The 19,959-nt window shown below is 45.5% G+C and overlaps 1 protein-coding gene across 5 annotated transcripts in view; it reads left to right on the top strand.

Moving 5' to 3' along the window:
• The first annotated feature begins 233 nt into the window (after positions 1 to 233).
• MINDY4 (MINDY lysine 48 deubiquitinase 4) overlaps positions 234 to 19,959 on the top strand; it is a 117,600-nt gene continuing 97,874 nt past the window's right edge. The window contains exons 1-5 of one of the 5 annotated variants that reach the window (XM_025291230.3): positions 235 to 398; positions 5,422 to 5,461; positions 6,415 to 6,534; positions 12,522 to 12,757; positions 16,214 to 16,460. In XM_025291230.3, coding sequence (XP_025147015.3) covers positions 5,456 to 5,461; positions 6,415 to 6,534; positions 12,522 to 12,757; positions 16,214 to 16,460 — 609 coding nt within the window. In that variant the 5' untranslated portion in view covers positions 235 to 398; positions 5,422 to 5,455. Of the gene's footprint in view, positions 399 to 5,421; positions 5,462 to 6,414; positions 6,535 to 12,521; positions 12,758 to 16,213; positions 16,461 to 19,959 lie in introns of all 5 variants that reach the window. The other 4 variants (XM_025291229.3, XM_044946691.2, XM_025291231.3 and 1 more) reach the window with 4 other exon arrangements.

Raw genomic sequence — 19,959 nt, 5'->3', positions numbered from 1 at the left:
CACCTTGAGAGATGGGGACCCAGACTGGAACAGTAACTTGATCCAGGAAACCCAGATGGACAAGGCCAGTGCCAGGACGCACAAGTCGGGAGCCCCTGGCCCGGTCCCTGGGATGCATGGGATTTGTGCCTTCTGGATTCTGCTTCCCGCTCTCAGAGCAAGTTTGAAGGATGCTCCTCCCCTTTCCTCCCGCCTTCCCAACCCGCTCACTCCCAGGGGAGGGGCGGAGTTCCCGGGCCCTGCTGACACCGTCACCACGGCAACGCGGCCATACTGGCCGCAACGGACCGGGGGTCTGGGTCTGCGGCGCTGCGGCCTCGTGGCTAAAGCGGAGCATGGACACCCTCTTCGTGGAGGAGGTGGCGGCCTCCCTGATCAGGGAGTTCCTCAGCAGGAAGGTACGTGGCGCCACCCTTATAGTTATGGGAAGTTGCTTAATTGTGGGAATGGGTGAGGGGAGCAGTCTGGAGACTCTCCGGCCCTGGAGACTTTTTGGGAGGGAACCCTTCCCCTGCCCGCTGCCTGCCCTAGAGATGACTGATGTGAGATCCCCTTTCCCCGGACTTTGGGAACTACATTTCCCAGGAGCCCTTTCTGTCTCCGCTCACTTCCCGTAAGCCCGTAAGCAGGGACAGGATAGCGGCCGCCCTTAGAGGTATCTCTCCCTTCCCGGCTCGCGAACCCCGGGCCTGCGCCCCCCTCATTTTCTTAAAGTCCCCGAGGCTCTGGGAGCCCAGCAGGCCGGCATGGGTGCCCGACTCTGATGTAATCAGACTTACATCCCACTAGGAAAGAACTTCCTCCCAAAGGGAACCCAGAGGGCTAAAAAAAGTTCTTGCCAGTCAAACCCTTTAGTCCTCTTTATCAGTGGGAAGTTCAATCGAGGTCGTTTTAAGTTCTCCTGTTATCTTGTACCGGGCTTCCCTGGTGGCTCAGCTGGTGAAGAATCCACCTGCAATGCAGGAGACCCCCGTTCGATTCCTGGGTCGGGAAGATACCCTGGAGAAGGGATAGGCTACCCACTCCTGTATTCTTGGGCGTCCTTGATAGCTCAGATGGTAAAGAATCCGCCTGCAATGCGGGAGACCTGTATTCGATCCCTGGGTTGGGAAGATCCCCTGGAGGAGGTCATGGCAACCCATTCCAGTATTCTTGCTTGAAGACTCCCATGGACAGAGGAGCCTGGTGGGCGGCAGTCCATGGGGTGGCAAAGAGTCCAACACGACTGAGCTATTAAACACAGCAGAGCACATTACCTTGTACCAGGAGAGTTTTCAGGGAACTCAGAAGTTGGGGCGGTCCTTGGCTGTCACCTGTCCTGACAGTGGAGGTGAAGGCGGGCTGGGGAAGAGGTTGCTGGGAGTTACACCATGTATAGTAGGAGTGTAGGGAGAGTACCCATTGCTCTTACACAAGAGCTCCTGGAGAAGGAAATGGCAACCCACTCCAGGATTCTTGCCTGGGAAATCCCTTGGACAGAGGAGCCTGGCAGGCTACAGTCCATGGGGTCGCAAAGAGTCTGACATAACTTAGTGACTAAACAACAACAACAGAAGAGGAATAATAAGACCTGCCCATGGCAGATTTATCAGAGAAGGCGATGCCACCCCACTCCAGTGTTCTTGCCTAGAGAATCCCAGGGACGGGGGAGCCTGGTGGGCTGCCGTCTATGGGGTCGCACAGAGTCGGACATGACTGAAGCGACTTAGCAGCAGCATGGCAGATTTATAGTGATGATTAATAATGATCTACAGGCAGGTTCCAGCCACTGTATCTGGCACATAGTAGGCATTCAACATCTCTGATGTGCCCCTGTTTTGAAAGTGTCTTTCTTTGCTTTTCGAAAATATATTTTTATTTAAAATGCAATGTGGCCTCAACTGTATCTGCTCTGTTTTTATACTAATTGACCCACCATCACCTAGTCCTGGCTACACACAGGATATCAATGATACACCCTGTGAGGATGACCACTGCCATCATTTAAGTCGGCGCTACCGAGCGGAACTCCCCGAATGTCTTCCCTATGCCTATCCTCTTTTGAGTACAAACGAAATCCTAAATTCTCACCTGATGTTTGAGGCTCCCCTGTAGCCTGACCCCAGCTTACCAGCCCAGTTTCATTTCCAGCTTCTCTCACATGCTTTCCCCTGTTCCATCCCAAGTCCCATTTCCTTCAAGAGGTCTCAGGTACCTGTGGCTGGAATAACTGGCTCATTTGTCTGTGGTCTGCTCATGGGCCCTCATGTTATAGTTTATGCATCTGCCTGTCTCACTCACTAGACAGGTTCACATTGCTGACACTGAACTGGGCAGAGCCTTTGCAGTTATCTGGTTCACCTGGCTTCCTCTCTTCTGACTTTTCGTCGGGAGACACTAAATCCCAAGAGGAGAAAGGAGTCTGTTACCCACAGTCACTCAGAAAGGCATGGAGAGCTGGGACTGCAGCCCAGATCGGCCACTTTCTGCTCTGGGGTGGAGACTATGGACTCTCCTTGGGGCTTGGTGCAAAGCAGGTACCTACCTACCTAACCAAGAGAGTTCCCATCCTGATGTGAGGTACCTTCCAGGTGCCTGTTTATTTTCTCAAGCCCTCATAACAGTGCTGAAAGACATGTATAATTATTCCCTTTCGCTAAAGACTATGATCAGACTGGGAGGTGAATAAACTTGCCCGGGGTGAGCGGGTCAGATCATGCCACTCCTCTGCCCAAAACCCCCGATATGTTTCTTTTGCAATTAGAATAAATCCCAGGAAAGGCCTTGCCTGGGCATACCAGGCTCCCTACAACCTGGCTGCCAGCTCCCCCTTGAACCTCACCTTCTACTGCTGCCTCCTTTACCCTCCATCCTACCTCATGCCCAGGTATGCTGGCCTCCTCCAAGCATGATCCCTCCACAGGGAGAATCAGGACAGTCTCCTGGCAATGGCAGCATCCACTAAGCTCGTGCCCCAGCTGCACTCTCCTGCAAGCACGTGTCCTAGCCTGCCTCCACCACCTCTTGCAGGTGATCATGCCCTAAGCCTGTCATTTCCATAATCCCAGTTCCAAGCATCCCATCATCCTCACTTCCAGCTCATTCCCATCAGCAGCCCAATATAAACTATTCTTCAGCCTCACTCCCATCTCCATTCCACTGTTCTTGCCAAGTTTTCATGGTCCCTCAGCCCTCCTGTGGCCTCTCCCCACATCTCACCCACACATCACCCCTCAACACCCTGTTCAGCTCCCTTGTCTGTCTCTCCCTTCTTTATGTTTGGCCTATTTCTTGCTTGCACTGCGGAGCTGAATGAGGCTGGGGAAAAACACACCGGTATGTTGACGGTTTCACGATCAATTCATTGTCTCTCACTCCTGCGATGCCTCAGAGGTGCCTGCCCACCTGGTTATACTTCTCCAGTCTTGTTCTTAGTCACTCAATTGTTTCTGACTCTTTGCGACCCCATGGACTGTAGCCCACCAGGCTCCTCTGTCCATGGGATTTCCCAGGCAAGAATACTGGAGTGGGTTGCCATTGCCTTCTCCAGTCTCCAATCTTAGATGGACATTTCACACATCTCTCTCCTCAAACTCCAGAGCCCCTTCCCCCTCTTAATTTCACTGAGAAAATAGAAGCTTTCATGAGAAAACTCCATCATGCCAGACCACTACAGTAACTAACCCTCTTGGGCCTGAACCATCTGCCCCATCCTCCCTCCTGCTCTTAGGAATGAGTTCTCCATCCTCTGGGTAAGGCCAGGTCCCCGCTGTGTGCCTGTCCTCTCTGTGTGCTCCACGACACTGGTGCAGTTACCATCCTCTCTGTCTATCGAATCATACATTTTTGCCTTCTCTACTGGGTTGGTCCTATCAACATGTAAACATGCTTCTACATATTCTATCTTGACTCCCAAGCCCCTCCAGCTACTAGTCTATTTTTCTTCTCCCTTTTATAGCAAAACTGTATGAAAGGACTGTGTATGCTCTGATTCTAATTCTTCTCCCTGTTTTCTCAAACTTTAATCAGGCTTTTGTCCCCATCAATCCATGGAGACAGCTCTTGTCAGGTTCATCAGTGACTTCTTATTTTTAGTCTTTACATTTACTGATCTAACAATCGTGTTGAACTCAGTTGGTTATGCCCTTCTTGGAAAACTCATTCTCCTTCGCTTCTAGAGATCACCTCCTTTTTGGTTTTCCTTCTGTACCTCTCTGGTCACTCTTTCCTGGGTTCTTGGCAAGTTCCCTGTGGCTTCCTGAGCTGTGCATGTGAAAGTTGCTCAGTTGTGACCGACTCTTTGCGACCCCATGGACTGTAGCCTGCCAGGCTCCTCTGTCCATGGAACTCTCCAGGCCAGAACACTGGAGTGTGTAGCCTATCCCTTCTCCAGGGGATCTTCCCAACCCAGGGATCAAACCCAGGGCTCCCTCATTGCAGGCAGATTCTTCAGCTGAGCCACAAGGGAAGCCCAAGAATACTGGAGTGGGTAGCCTATCCCTTCTCCAGCAAATCTTCCCAACCCTGGAACTGAACTGGGGTTTCCTTCATTGCAGGCAGATTCTTTACTGTCTGAGCCACCAGGGAGGCCATGTGCGTGCCGGTGGATTTAAAGACTTAGTCTCTGACTCTCTTCTCTTCTCATTTTTCAGCCACTTCCACCACTGTTGTGGGTTCCATTACTGTCGACATGCTGACAGTTTCCAAATGTCTGTCTCTAGCCAAGACCTCTCCTTGAACTCTTACATTCTTTCCAACTGCCTAGTTTACATTTCCACTTAGATATCCAATAAACATCTCAACTTCACACATTCAAAACTCAATTCCTGATTCTTTCTACCTCCTGCAATTTTCCCCACTTCAGTAAGTAGCATCACTAACTGTATGGTTGGCTGGGCCAAAGCCTTTAGAACCATCCCTGGCTCTTTCCTTCTTGTGTAGCCTGCATGCCATCCATCTGTACACTTGTGGGCTTTACCATCAGAGCACATAAAGAATGTAACTACTTATTTACATTTCTGCTACAACTACCCTGGTCCAAGCCACCTCCATCTTTCCTGTGACTTGTTCTATAGCCTCCTAGTCTTAATGCTTAATCCCCTGTCCCATATAGTCTGTCCTCAACCTAGAAGCCAAGCAGTCCTTTGCAAATAAATATGTTAGTTCAGGATTAGTTTTCCCAACCCTCCAGTAGGCTTCCCATTTCACAAAAGCCAACAAAGCCTTTGCCTAGCAAGGTCTGGGCAACCTCTCTGACTTTATTTCCTGTCACTTTCCCCTAGTTATATGGCTCTAGCTATACTGGCCTCCTTGTAGCTGCCACAGGGCCTTTGTACTTGTCATTTGGGTGAACTCTATGAGGGTCAGGACTTTGGTCTTTTCACTCCTCTGCCTCTAGCAGACAAACTGGTGGACTAGTGGCTTGTCCCTTTCATTTCACAGATGGGGAAACTGGAAAACAGGAGTGAGCACGTGGATGATGGTCAGTAAATAGCTGACTAGAAACGTCCTTTTTATTCTCTTTGGTTCAAGGTTGCATGCATATGTTGTTTCACAAATTCTTGGCCCAGCTCATGGCAGGCAGCAGTTTTTTTCTTGTTTTCCCAGCACTGAGAGCCTCTGAAGCCTGGCTCACACTGGGGTCTAGATCCATCAAGAGCAAGGGGCTCCCTTAGTGCCAGGCTGATCTGCGTGTGAGGCATCTCCCGTTCTTCTGCCTTTCAGTGATCATCACTGTCTGGGGAGGTGGGCAGGCTGCAGCTGCTGTGGTTGTTTTCAAAAGAAGGAACCAGACTCTTAAGGGGCCCCAAGGGCTGGGTCTTTTGGGAGTTCAGGGCTGGAGGATGGAAAGCAGCTGCGCTGGGACACAGCAGACATGTCCTTTGAGTCACCATGTGCTTCCTGTGAGTCTGGCTCCTGGTGTCACCTCCTCACAGTCTGGGATGGTCAGATCTCCAGCTATGTGAGTCCACTCTGTTATGCTGGACAAATCAACCCTGGCGCCCCATCTGCAAAAAGAAGGGAATGACTGTTGGCCTTTTGCTTATGTATTTCCTCCTGTTTATTTTTAAAGCTTCATATCCCGTGGCCCCAAATCTAAGCCAAACCCTGAGCTCCCGAGCCAGTGGTGGGCAGCGAGACAGTTACCTGGATTTCGCTTTCTTTTTCTCTAAAATGTGCTGACAGCTTCAGCCTGAGCTCCACCCACAGGGTGGCTGTAAGATTCAGAGTAATAATCATGAAGATGATGTCAAGTGTAAAAGTTACATAAGAGTAAATTCTTAAGTCAGTTTTCAGTCCTCCCAATATACTGTGAGGAAGGTGGGAGAAGATGACGGTAATGAACATCAACAGTCTTTTTGTTGATCCTCTGCGTCAGAGCTGGGAAGGTTTAGATTTAAAATGGTAAATAGTGATTTAGAGTACTTCCCTCAGGGCTTAAAGAAGACGTATGTGACCATGGACCAGGAACGCCCACGCTCCGATCTCAGCATAAACAGCAGAAACGATCTCCGAAAGGTTTTGCATCTTGAATTTCTCTACAAGGAGAACAAGGTACATACTTTCAAAGTGTGGTGGGGAGTTCTGGAATGGATTTTGGCAATGTCACGGTACTCACGAGCCCTGCCAGGTCACCAGAGACCAGTGGCTAGAGGCTTGCCGCACCTGCGGTCAGGGAGAAACAGACAAATCCCAACTGTGTGCTGGGTTTCTAGCTTCTGTCTGCCCCACCCCACTGTCAGCACGCATGCATCGTATGGGGCTCATTTTTGCACCCAGGCCTGAGCCTGTTAACAATTATTCCCTGTGCTCCTTCCCTTCCCGAGAGACTATTTTTAGTAAGACTGTACTGAAGAATATAGCATTCAGTTATGCTAAAATTTTCCATTCTTTGCCTCCTGAAAAAGGAATGGTTTTCCTTCTTCAGCTCGGAGTAATAACTTTTTTCTTAAGGCCACTGTGACATTTAATTCAGGCAGATGGGGGGTTTGGGTTCAGCTAACCCTGATGTGTTGAAGTTGAGATAGCAAATGGAACAGGTGCCTCCTTGGGTGGTGATGGGGGTGCTTACTTGACCCCCCTCCTCGATCCCCCCACCGTCTGTTATAAGCCTTCAGAACGCTGCATAGTTTTCTTCTGTTGTGCTTATTACGCTTATAATAGAATATTTGTGTGGGTGTTTACTTAGGATCTGCCTCCCCCACTACTCTGGATGCTTCAGGATACCAGTTGTATCCCCATACTTCACCATGATGCTTGATGATGTAGTAAATAGTCAGTGTGTATTTATGAATGAATGAATGAATGAGCAAGTGAATGAAGATATGAATGAATGAATAAAAATACCCTTCTGAATTAATTGCTTTTTCTATTAGAAGAGAGAATCTTATGATTTGACTTGTCGACCAAAAATGATGCACCGTGTGAGAGTTGTGAGTTAAGTTTTATTTGGGGCAATGTGATGACTGCAGCCTGGGAGGCAGCGCCTCAGCGCTGAGAGACTGCACCAAAGAGGTAGTGCTGCTGCCGCTGCTAAGTCGCTTCAGTCGTGTCCGACTCTGTGCGACCTCATAGACGGCAGCCCACCAGGCTCCCCCGTCCCTGGGATTCTCCAGGCAAGAACACTGGAGTGAGTTGCCATTTCCTTCTCCAATGCATGGAAGTGAAACGTGAAAGTGAAGTCACTCAGTTGTGTCCCCATGGACTGCAGCCTACCAGGCTCCTCCATCCATGGGATTTTCTAGGCAAGAGTGCTGGAGTGGGTTGCCATTGCCTTCTCCGAAAGAGGTTGTGGGGAAACGGCAATACATAAGATTTTGGTGAAGCAGGAATTCAGTGCAATCAAGCGCTTACTTTACAAGAGATTTTCTGCTAGTCACAAGGAGCTGATGTCATCATGAAGGGTTTTAATGCTTTTCTACGTATGTGGTACAAGGATTAGGATCCTGAAATCAGTTCCTAAAAATATTTCAATATCCTGAAAATATCAGTTCCTGAAAACTGTCTTAAGACTTGTTCTACCAGTTTCCCTGGAGCACAGAGTGCCTCACTCTCCACCCTGAACTCCCTCAGGTGCGCCAAGAGCTGCAGCAGCACAAGAGTCAGTCTCCACAGAGGCAGACGGCAAATGCCCTTAGCAAGCACCCATTTATAGTTGACAGATTCAAGAACGGGCTCTCCAGCAGATGGTGCCTTGTGGGAGGGCATAGTGTCAGAGGTGGAAAGAACCTCATGGACATGTTGTTCAGCATTTATCACAAGTGGCAGCCAGGTGAAGTCTTTCCAGAAGCCCTGGAAAGACCTTTGTGCTCTGGGTCCTGTGGTGACATGCGGGCCCCTCCATCTCCTATACGCACTTGGTTGAAGTCCTTTAGACAGAAGACTACTGCCCAGGTAGCAGACACTCATCAGTCATCCACCGGCTCTCTTACAAGGCAGGAGAGTGGATTGTACATTTTACAAAGATTTTTTTCCAGAGACAGTGAGACAGTTAAGCAGAAAATTCAATTAACCATTGTGGCACAGTGAGATTTTTGTAAAAATGCACCTTTACCTAACTTCCCAGAAGCATCTTTGTCATTCAAGTTATTTTTATTTCTTCACTGTAGTATGGTCTCCCTAAGGTAGTTATTATCTTAAGATCCTTAAGATATTTTCATTCAGTTCAGTTCATTTCAGTCACTCAGTCGTGTCCGACTCTTTGCGACCCCATGAACCGCAGCATGCCAGGCCTCTCTGTCCATCACCAGCTCCTGGAGTCCACCCAAACCCATGTCCATCGTGTCGGTGATGCCATCCAACCATCTCATCCTCTGTCGTCCCCTTCTTCTCCCGCCCTCAATCTTTCCCAGCATCAGGGTCTTTTCAAATGAGTCAGCTCTTCGCATCAGGTGGCCAAAGTATTGGAGTTTCAGCTTCAACATCAGTCCTTCCAATGAATACCCAGGACTGATCTCCTTTAGAATGGACTGGTTGCATCTCCTTGCAGTCCAGGGGACTCTCAAGAGTCTTCTCCAACACCACAGTTCAAAAATATAAATTCTTCAGCACTCAGCATTCTTTATAGTCCAACTCTCACATCCATACATGAAACCATAGCCTTGACTAGACGGACCTTTGTTGGCAAAGTGATGTCTCTGCTTTTTAATATGCTGTCTAGGTTGGTCATAACCTTCTTTCCAAGGAGTAAGTGTCTTTTAATTTCATGGCTGCAATCACCGTTTGCAGTGATTTTGGAGCCCAGAAAAATAAAGTCTGTCACTGTTTCCACTGTTTCCCCATCTATTTCCCATGAAGTGATGGGACCAGATGCCATGATCTTAGGTTTCTGGATGTTGAGCTTTAAGCCAACCTTTTCACTCTCCTCTTTCACTTTCATCAAGAGGCTTTTTAGTTCCTCTTCACTTTCTGCCATAACGGTGGTGTCATCTGCATATCTGAGGTTATTGATATTTCTCCCGGCAATCTGGATTCCAGCTTGTGCTTCCTCCAGCCCAGCGTTTCTCATGATGTACTCTGCATATAAGTTAAATAAGCAGGGTGTCAATATACAGCCTTGACGTACTCCTTTTCCTATTTGGAACCAGTCTGTTGTCCATGTCCAGTTCTAACTGTTGCTTCCTGACTGGCATACAGGTTTCTCAAGAGACAGGTCAGGTGGGCTGGTATGCCCATCTCTTTCAGAATTTTCCACAGTTTATTGTGATCCACACAGTCAAAGGCTTTGGCATAGTCAATAACACAGAAATAGATGTTTTTCTGGAACTCTCTTGCTTTTTCGATGATCCAATGGATGTTGGGAATTTGATCTCTGGTTCCTCTGCCTTTTTAAAAACCAGCTTAAACATCTGGAAGTTCACGGTTCACGTATTCCTGAAGCCTGGCTTGGAGAATTCTGAGTATTACTTTACTAGCACGAGAGATGAGTGCAACTGTGCAGTAGTGTGAGCATTCCTTGGCATTGCCTTTCTTTGGGATTGGAATGAAAACTGACCTTTTCCAGTTCCTGTGGCCACTGCTGAGTTTTCCAAATTTGCTGACATATTGAGTGCAGCACTTTCACAGCATCATCTTTTAGGATTTGAAATAGCTCAACTGGAATCCCATCACCTCCACTAGCTTTGTTTGTAGTGATGCTTCCTAAGGCCCACTTGACTTCACATTCCAGGATGTCTGGCTCTAGGTGAGTGATCACACCATCGTGATTATCTGGGTCATGAAGACCTTTTTTGTACAGTTCTTCTGTGTATTCTTGCCGCCTCTTCTTAATATCTTCTGCTTCTGTTAGGTCCATACCATTTCTGTCCTTTATCGAGCCCATCTTTGCATGACATGTTCCCTTGGTATCTCTAATTTTCTTGAAGAGATCGCTAGTCTTTCCCATTCTGTTGTTTTCTTCTATTTCTTTGCATTGATTGCTGAGGAAGGCTTTCTTATCTCTCCTTGGTATTCTTTGGAACTCTGCATTCAAATGGGTATATCTTTCCTTTTCTTGTTTGCTTTTTGCTTCTCCTCTTTTCACAGCTATTTGTAAGGCCTCCCAGACAGCCATTTTGCTTTTTTGCATTTCTTTTTCTTGGGGATGGTCTTATTTCTTGTCTCCTGTACAATGTTACGAACCTCCATCCATAGTTCATCAGGCACTCTGTCTATCAGATGTAGTCCCTTAAATCTATTTCTCACTTCCACTGTATAGTCATAAGGGACTTGATTTAGGTCATACCTGAATGGTCTAGTAGTTTTCCCCACTTTCTTCAATTTCAGTCTGAATTTGGCAGTAAGGAGTTCATGATCTGAGCCACAGTCAGCTCCTGATTATTTGATTTATCCAGTAGTTATTAGCTGTTATACAATAAATTGGAGCTTATATTTTACAGGAAAATATACTCATTAATCTTTCTATGTCATCAGAATTTTCATGTTCACTCAGCTCAAAACTAGAGTGATTCTGGGAAAGCCCTGCGATTTAATGTTAATTCTAGTAATTTGTTTTCCCCCTTTAACTGTACCGTAGATAAAATGCCTATATAAAACTATGTTTTGAAAAATGGTATCCTTAGATTCATATAAAGGCTGTATCTTTATGAGCAAATTGATACGAAAAACCACAATGTATAATTCAGGTATTTAGGGCCCCAAATCTCTCATACTGAAAGGAAAGTAAGGTTGAAGTAAATTATGTAACGTCCCCAGCCCCCCAACTCTCTTCCCTGTAAGTTTCGTTTAGACTTAGACAAAATAATTTGGGTCCTATTCTAAAAAATAAAACTGTCCCCTGATTTTGACTGCCTGATAATTCTGTTGAGTTTGGTCATAACCTGTGGGTCTTGGTCCCAGAGTTCTACTACATAGGTCAGGGAAATAGTAAGGGGGAAAGACTGGATACACCCAAGGGTTCCCTCAGTGCCAGGCTCTTTATCAGGCACTTTATCGCTCTGATGGCAAACTCACCACCTGCCCCATGCCTGGCTGCCTTTCCGAAGGGCCTAAATGTTACCCAGCAGGTGGGGTGCTGACTGCCACATGGTCTAGCTCCTGAGACCAGCTTGGATAACTCTGTCTGTGCGTATTACTTAGGAGAATGTCTAAAAGGAATCAGGGTTCTAATCTTGGCGATTCTGGTTTAGTAGGACTCAGCAAGTCCCGAGAATTTGTCTTTGAAAAAAACCTTCAAAGGTAATATTTAGTGCTGTCAGGGTAGGGGAGTACTGATACCACTTGTTTCCAAAATCTACTACCAAAGAGTTTCATTTTATCTTTTTTAAAGATTGGGACATAAACGGAGTCAATCCTGACTGCCTGTCTGTGCTCTTGCACTAACCTTCTGCTGTTTGTCTCTGTCATTCCTGTGTCCAGTGTTAGATGTAGAGTACACAAGCTAAGAAGGGGCTTCCCAGGTGGCTCAGTGGTAAAGAACCCGCCTGCAGCGCAGGAGCCACAGTAGACAAGGGTTAGATCCTCCATGGGAAGATCCCCTGGAGGAGGGCATGGCAATCCACTCCAGTATTTTGCCTGGAGAATGCCATGGACAAAGGAGCCTGGCAGGCTGCAGTCCATAGGGTCACAAAGAGTCGGACAAGACTGGTGACTTAGCACAAACACACACGTAGCATACACAAACTAAGAAATCATGCAGGTCCCAAATGTTTATAAACTAGTAGAGTTAGTGATCATAAAGACTGAATTGTTTTTTTGAATGAAAGTATATATGTTTTATAAATTTATTTCCAGGCGAAAAAAAACAAGAGGGAATTTGATTAGGTGTGCCTCTGTTCATGTCACATTTTATTACATTTGTTCACTGAATCTCCTGTCTCATGCATTGGATGCTAGTTCTTTGAAGGTATTGGTTTTATTTTCATCTCTGTTGCTCCCTAACACAGAACTTGACATATAATAAGTAGTTTGTGAATGTTTGCGGAGAGAATGTATGGACGAGTAAGAAGTTGATAAACTATGTCAAAGAATTGCAGTGGCTGCTTTTCCCACCCTTCCTCTAAAACTGTAAATAAATTAAGGATTTTTTTTTCTTCCAATGATAGGCAAAGGAAAATCCTCTAAAAACAAACCTTGAACTCATTACCAGATACTTTCTGGATCACTTTGGGAATAGTGGTAACAATGTTACTCAAGAAACACCAATCCCTGAACTCTCAGTACCAAAGAAAAGTAACAAATTACCATTGAGAAGCTCAGAGACCACTCTGGTAAACATATACCACCTTGCAGATGAAGATGAGAGTTGGAGAACATCATTGTCAGAAATAAGCAAAGCCAGGTACCTCTTCTCATTTATACTGTGGATTAGTTTCTTATTTCTTCTGTAACAAATTATGATAAACTCAGTGGCTGTAAATAGTGGCTGTTTCTCCAGAGAAACACGACCAGCAGGAACCAATAAGATATATAAATGTGTATAGGTATAAATATACATTGGCTTCCCAGGTGGTGTTAGTGGCAGAGAACTCGCCTGCCAATGCAGCAAACATTAAGAAATGTGTTCGATCCCTGAGTTGGGACGATCCCCTGGAGGATGGTATGACAACCATCCTCCAGTTTTCTTGCCTGGAGAATCCTATGGACAGAGGAGCCTGGAGAGCTACAGTCCACAGTCTAAAAGAGTCAGACACTACTGAAGTGACTTAGCACGCATGCATAAATATATGTGTGTATAAATGTTATGTTTTTAAATAAAGATTTATTTTAAGAAATTGGTTCATGTGGTCGTAGGGGCTGGCAAGTCTGAAATCTATGTGTCAGACTAGTATCCTGGAAGTTCAGGCAGGTTTTCTGTGTTACAGTCTTGAGGCAGAATTACTTCTTTGGGAAACTTTTGTTTTTGTTCTTAAGGTCATCAGCTGATTAAATGAAGCCCACCTATATTATCTAGAGTGATATCCTCTACTTAAGCAGCTGATTGTAGATATTAATCACATCTAAAACGTATCTTCATAGCAACATCTAGACTAGTGTTTGACCAAACACTTGGGGAGCATAGCCTAAACAAGTTGACCTACAAAACTGAACCATCATGATGTCCTAAAGCGACACCAATTTATTACCTTGCAGTTGAGGTCAGAAGCCGAAAATTGGTCTCACTGGGCTAATGGCAAGGTGTCAGGAGGGTTGGTTCTTCCTAGAAACTTTGAGGGGAGAATCTGTTTCCTTCCCATTTTTAAATTCTAAAGGCTGCCTCCATTCCTTGGCCTTGTGGCCTTTTCCTCTGTCTTCAGAGCACATTATTACAATCCCTGCTTCCTTTGTCACATCTCCTACTGCTGACTCATCCTCCTGTCTCCCTCTAAGAAGGACCCCTGTGATTGCACTGGGCCCACCCAGTCAATCTATGGTAATATGCCCATTTCAAGATTCTTTTGATTTATTTTTTACTGGATATAATTGCTTTATAACATCATGTTAGTTTCCTCTGTACAACATTGTGAGTCACTTGTGTGTAACATTTATCCCCTCCCTCTTCATCTCAAGAGTTTTAACATAATCATGTCTGCAGAGTCCCTTTCTTTTGCCGTGTAAGGTAACATATTCACAGGTTCCAGGGTTTAGGGTGTGAACATCTTCAGGAGGCCGTCACTCAGCCTCCCACAGTCTGCATTTTCAGAATCCCTGTCATGGAGCACTGTTATTTTTCTCTAGAGGCCATGGGAATGGACCACTTTGTGATGGAGGATACTTATGATTCAAAATGTGTAATTTAATTTCCATGATTCAGAAGGTTCAAGGGCTTCCTTTGTTTGCATTTTCTTAAAGACAGGGATATAGAATTCTGAAAGGCCACAGAACACTGGAAAGATGAAAAAAATCTGAAAAATAAGGCCTTTTAGAACTCAGAAAAAAAATGAAGTCGCATTCTTTTTTTAAAAAACTATTTATTTATTTGGTTACACTGTGGAAAATTCTGAAAGAGATGGGCATACCAGACCATCTGTCCTGCCTCTTGAGAAACCTATATGCGATCAGGAAGCACCAGTTAGAACCGGAACATGGAACAACAGACTGGTTCCAAATAGGAAAAGGTGTACATCAAGGCTGTATATTGTCACCCTGCTTATTTAACTTATATGCAGAGTACATCATGAGAAACACTGGGCTGGAGGAAGCACAAGCTGGAATCAAGATTGCTGGGAGAAATATCAATAACCTCAGATATGCAGATGACACCACCCTTATGGCAGAAAGTGAAGAAGAACTAAAGGGTCTCTTGATGAAAGTGAAAGAGGAGAGTGAAAAAATTGGCTTAAAGCTCAACATTCAGAAAACGAAGATCATGGCATCTGCCATCTATCTGCCATCACTTCATGGCAGATAGATGGGGAAACAGCGGCTGACTTTATTTTTCTGGGCTCCAAAATGACTGCAGATGGCGATTGCAACAATGAAATTAAAAGACGCTTACTCATTGGAAGGCAAGTTATGACCAACCTAGACAGCATATTAAAAAGCAGAGACATTACTTTGCCAACAAAGGTCCGTCTAGTCAAGGCTATGGTTTTTCCAGTGGTCATGTATGGATGTGAGAGTTGGACTGTGAAGAAAGCTGAGCACCGAAGAATTGATACTTTTGAACTGTGGTGTTGGAGAAGACTCTTGAGAGTCCCTTGGACTGCAAGGAGATACAACCAGTCCATCCTAAAGGAGATCAGTCCTGGGTGTTCATTGGAAGGACTGATGTTGAGACTGAAACTCCAATACTTTGGCCACCTGATGTGAAGAGCTGACTCATTTGAAAAGACCCTGATGCTGGGAAAGATTGAGGACAGGAGGAGAAGGGGACAACAGAGGATGAGATGGTTGGATGGCATCACCGACACGATGGACATGGGTTTGGGTGGACTCCGGGAGTTGGTGATGGACAGGGAGGCCTGGCATGCTGTGGTTCATGGGGTCGTAAAGAGTTGGACACGACTGAGCGACTGAACTGAACTGAACTGGGTCTTATCTGTGGCACGAGAATCTTTGATCTTTGTTGCAGCATGTGGGATCTAGTTCCCCAGCCAGGGATCAAATTTGGGCCCCCTGGATTGGGAGTGCAGAATCTTCGCCACTGGGCCACCAGGGAAGTCCTGCTCTCTTACTCTCTTAAACACACACACACATACACGTGCACCATCTTTTTTTTCTTTTTCTTTCTCTCTCTCAATGCCAAGCAACCCAGGAAAAGAAGCTGTTTCCATGCCTAACTTTGCTGAACTTTAACTGGGAACACCAAGTTTGCCAAAGGTCTCCATCTACCACCTTCAGTAGTGTGCAGTAATGGGGCTCCACCCCTTTCAAGACTATACCATCTTCCCCCCTTATCCACGGGGGATACATTCCAAGCCCCCCAATAAATGCCCAGAACCCTGGTTAGTACTAAACCCTATATATACTATAGTTGGGGTGGGATGGGGAACTTTGTATTGAAGGGTGACAGTTTTCCTTAATCACTGGGGTCTGGAAGAAACAAGGATGCTGTTTATGTTGACAATTCAAGGAATCCTATCGTCAGTCATCAATCCTGATTATATTTCTTGTTTCTGGCCTCATTTTGTAGGCCAGACCTGCCCAGATACAGAAGTCTTTTCTTTTCCTTACCTTTAATGATAAAGCTGGTTAGAAACCACCACAGATTTGTGAATGGGCTTACTGTGATTGCCTATGGACTGTGCCATTTTTTATTATTGCTAGCGATTTCCTTTGAGGACTCTGTTTTAATGGAAATATCCCTTTTTTGCAGACATGACAGTCTTGATGGGGATGTACTTGGTCATTTTGTATCATCCAAAAGGTCCTCACACAAAAGTAGGCCCATAAAGACTGTCCCAGGTGAAAGCCCCCCTGTAGCTTCTGCTTGGGAGAAGACGGACAAGCTTCCAATGTCAGAGCCTTCCTTGGACACGAAGAGGATGGGAGAGAAGGTCAGGCCAAAGTCTGGCCTGATTGTCCGAGGCATGATGGCTGGGCCCATTGCCAGCTCCCCACAGGTGGGCCTGATGCTTGAGCTATGAGCATGATGAGCTATGAGCTATGAACTGTGAGCTATGATGCTTGAGCCTGATGCTATGAGCATGGAAATTGAGGATGGGCATGGCTTAAGGGGTGCCTGGGTTTATTTAGGGTGCCCCATAAGACAGCTCCAGAAGGGAGGATGTATATCATGGGATGGACTAGAACAAGGGGCCTTTTATCATTCCCTAGCTCTACTGCCAGCTCCCTGTGGGGCCATGGCCTCATCACCTTCCCTGCCCTCAGTTTATTCATCTTATCAACCAGGTGGTTACCATGGTTCTATGTTCCTTTGCCAAGTGAGAACACATCGACCTAGGTTTATCTTTGCAGTTCAGGAGTGGGAGACCCAGCCAAGTCTAGAGAACGTACTCTTTATTTTTAAAAACATGATAGTGGAAAGAGAAAAAGAAATACCAATCATTATAGTTTGGTTTTGCTTTAAAAAAATTCTAAAAATTTAACACCGATGTTTTATAGACTCCCTTAAAGAGAGGCGATGGTAGGCTCCTGTCAGGTGGGAAACTAAAGCAAAGGAGAGAATGAATGTAAAAAGAGTTTGTAAAACTTTAAAAGAGAAACAGAACAACAAAGGAAAATCAAACACCAAACTCATAGTGTACTGTCAAATCAGGGAGCCTAAGCAAACCAAAAACAGGTCATCTGTGCCCACACTGGTCACCCTCACTCTCGGGGCAGCATGTGTACATGCAAGTGAGGTTTCAGGGGCAGCACTGGTCTTCCAGTTCATCTGGAATTAAAGGCAAAAAGCAGTGGACCCTCTCTCTGCCCCTGCCTATATCTTGTGAGATTTTTGGACAAGGTCTTTAAAGGTCTTTTGGACATGGTCTCTTGGCCATGGTCTTGTTTGTTAGACCAGGTGTCCAAGACCCTTTTGAGATCTGGAATTTCATGGCTCAGAGATGGTCATGCAACTGGAAAAGGGAAAAGTTTCTTCATTGTCTTTTCAAAAAACTAGGGGTATTCTTTACTATTATATCAAAGCTAGACAAGTTGTTTCTTAATGTGGAATCTGAAACCATCCCAATGAACTTTTTGTGTGTTATCAGTTTTCATTGGTTTGATTTGCACTTTGAATGAATCTTTTACCACCGCATGGCTTAGTAACATGATGCATTGGTCACCTGAAAGTTATTGTCTTATGAAGTTGTATAGATCTTCTGAATGTTGACACATTTCATTATACAAGAAACCATGAAAAAAAAATCACATTTGTTAATGTCATCACTCAACTCATCAGAAAGTTTTTAAGTATCAAGAAGCCCTCAAGTTCATAATGGTAAACATGTTTCTCCAAATTCTGATTTTTAAGGTAACTTGTATTTGATCAGTGGCAACAATATATCATTTGTTTCCCTTGAGTTCAATTTATTTTCAAGAAAATGCCTGCCAAATACCTGTCTGAATTAACCGTAGTTCATCTGTCAGTGGTTCCATGAAAAACAGTAGCAAGTTCAGCTCACAGCTCAGATGGCTGCATATAGGGCTTTGCCTAGCCACAGCGGTCATCATCTGTATCCCACACAATGTTTATATGTATCTCCTACTTTGTCACACAGACTATTAAAGAGATGTCTAACACAGGATCAAGATCGGACGCAATTAACATTTTCTGTGCATCAGCAAGGACATTCTTAAGAGAAATTAGCATTTTTATTGTAAGTGCGGTTGAATACCTCAAGCACTGGTATGGTTGGGTGCCGCTGCCTTGATTCGTGCTGAAGGTCAGCAGGTTTTCCCACCAGTGCTTTTGGATCATCACTGCAAGCATCAACATGGTGAAAAACGCACATCATATCTTATTATTATAATGAAAATAGTTTTGAGCTCTCTGAAAGGGTTTGGGCATGGACCCCTAAGGTTGATGGGCTATACTTTGAGAACTGGTGGACCAGATGAATGTTAGGGTCCTATCGTACCATGACTTGCTTTTTATATACGTATTTATTTGCTTGGCAGTGCCGGGTCTTAGTTGCGGCACAAGGGATCTTCGATTTTCATTGTGGCATGAGGGATCTTTAGTTGTGGCACGTAGGATCTAGTTCCCTGACCAAGAATTGAACCTGGGTCCCCTGCATTGGGAGCGCAGAGTCTTAGCCACTGGACCACCAGGCGGGTCCTACCTACCATGACTTTCGAATCATCAAGTCTGTGCAGTTCAGTCCCCTTCAGTACTGAGGTGTGAGGACGAGGGCTTGGACCCGCTTTACTACTGAGAGATTGCCACAAACTCTTCCCCAAAGAAGCAGCAGTCCTCCTCTGAGGTGTTTTTTTCCCCTGGGGTATCTGAATCTTGTGAAGGGACACTAAAGTGGCATTTCCCCAGGTTTTCTGGAAGGTGTTCTGTGGACTTTTGAGTGCTTTGGCCATACAAGAGAAAAGAGCGAGGTTTGCTAGGTATTGCATCATTTTTTACTGCTAGGTCAGCTCTGCACTTTTGAAGGATGAGTAAGAGGCTGGGTTCCCTGCCCTTGGCCGGAAGTTTGGGTCTCCTTGGGAACAATGACTAATGTTTTCTTTGCTCTGTGGCAAGGAATGCCCTGGGTGGCTTTCGGAGGAGGTTTATGGTGCCTAGTAATTTCCACTGGGTGGGAACAGGACAAAATTAGATGTTCTTTTTTTGGCACAGGCTTTACCATTTGGCTCAGGATTATTTCTGGAATTGCTGAGGTCCAGAAAAAGCTCAGCAGGTGTATTTTTGTCCCCTCCCTCTACTCCTCCACCTCAGACGGGTAACAACATGAGTTCCTGTTTTACTGGTTAATGATTGATAGAGAGGACACTTCAGTTGACTCCTCTGAAGTTCCTGCATTTTGAAAGTGAGCAAGACTTGATTGCTTAATAGGTATAGGTCACTGAACTGGAAAGCTCTGGGGACACCAGAGAGGAAGGAATAACGGCCTCCATCACTTGGTCTACTGGCAGGAAAGGGTAGGGCCATGAGTATGCGGGGACAGGGGCAAAGATACTAAGCAGTGGCGTTGTAACATTTGCTGGCTGCTTCAAGAGGTTGACTCTGTGCTACTGCCGTACATGGGTCTGGGTCTCTCCTTTAGCCCTCACCGTGGTCTTGTGGGAAGTCAGCACTGCAGGTCCCCAGTCGTTTATCCAAAACCTCTGGGCCAAATGTGCTTTGTAATTTAGATTTTTTTTTTTTAAACTTCAGAAAGGAAATACAGTGCATAAACCACGTACCACAGAACGCCTGAAGTAGGGTTTGATGTAGCATCCCATAAACAAAACATATCTGCCACAAAGCATATGAATATTCATGCTTGAAAAAAGACCACAAGGGAATTCCCTATAATCCAGTGGTTAAGGTTCCTTACTTTCACTGCTGAGGGCCTGGGTTTGATCCCTGGTCAGGAAACTACGGTATGCCAAGCCCCATGGTGTGGTGGGGGAAAAAAAAAAGACTACAAGTAACTTCATAACAATTAAAAAGAATTTGCCATA

This window comes from Bubalus bubalis, chromosome 8, assembly GCF_019923935.1.
Source record: "Bubalus bubalis isolate 160015118507 breed Murrah chromosome 8, NDDB_SH_1, whole genome shotgun sequence".
NCBI lineage: Eukaryota > Metazoa > Chordata > Mammalia > Artiodactyla > Bovidae > Bubalus > Bubalus bubalis.
Note: the sequence above shows the minus strand (reverse complement) of the source record. Positions and strands in the feature narration are given on the sequence as shown.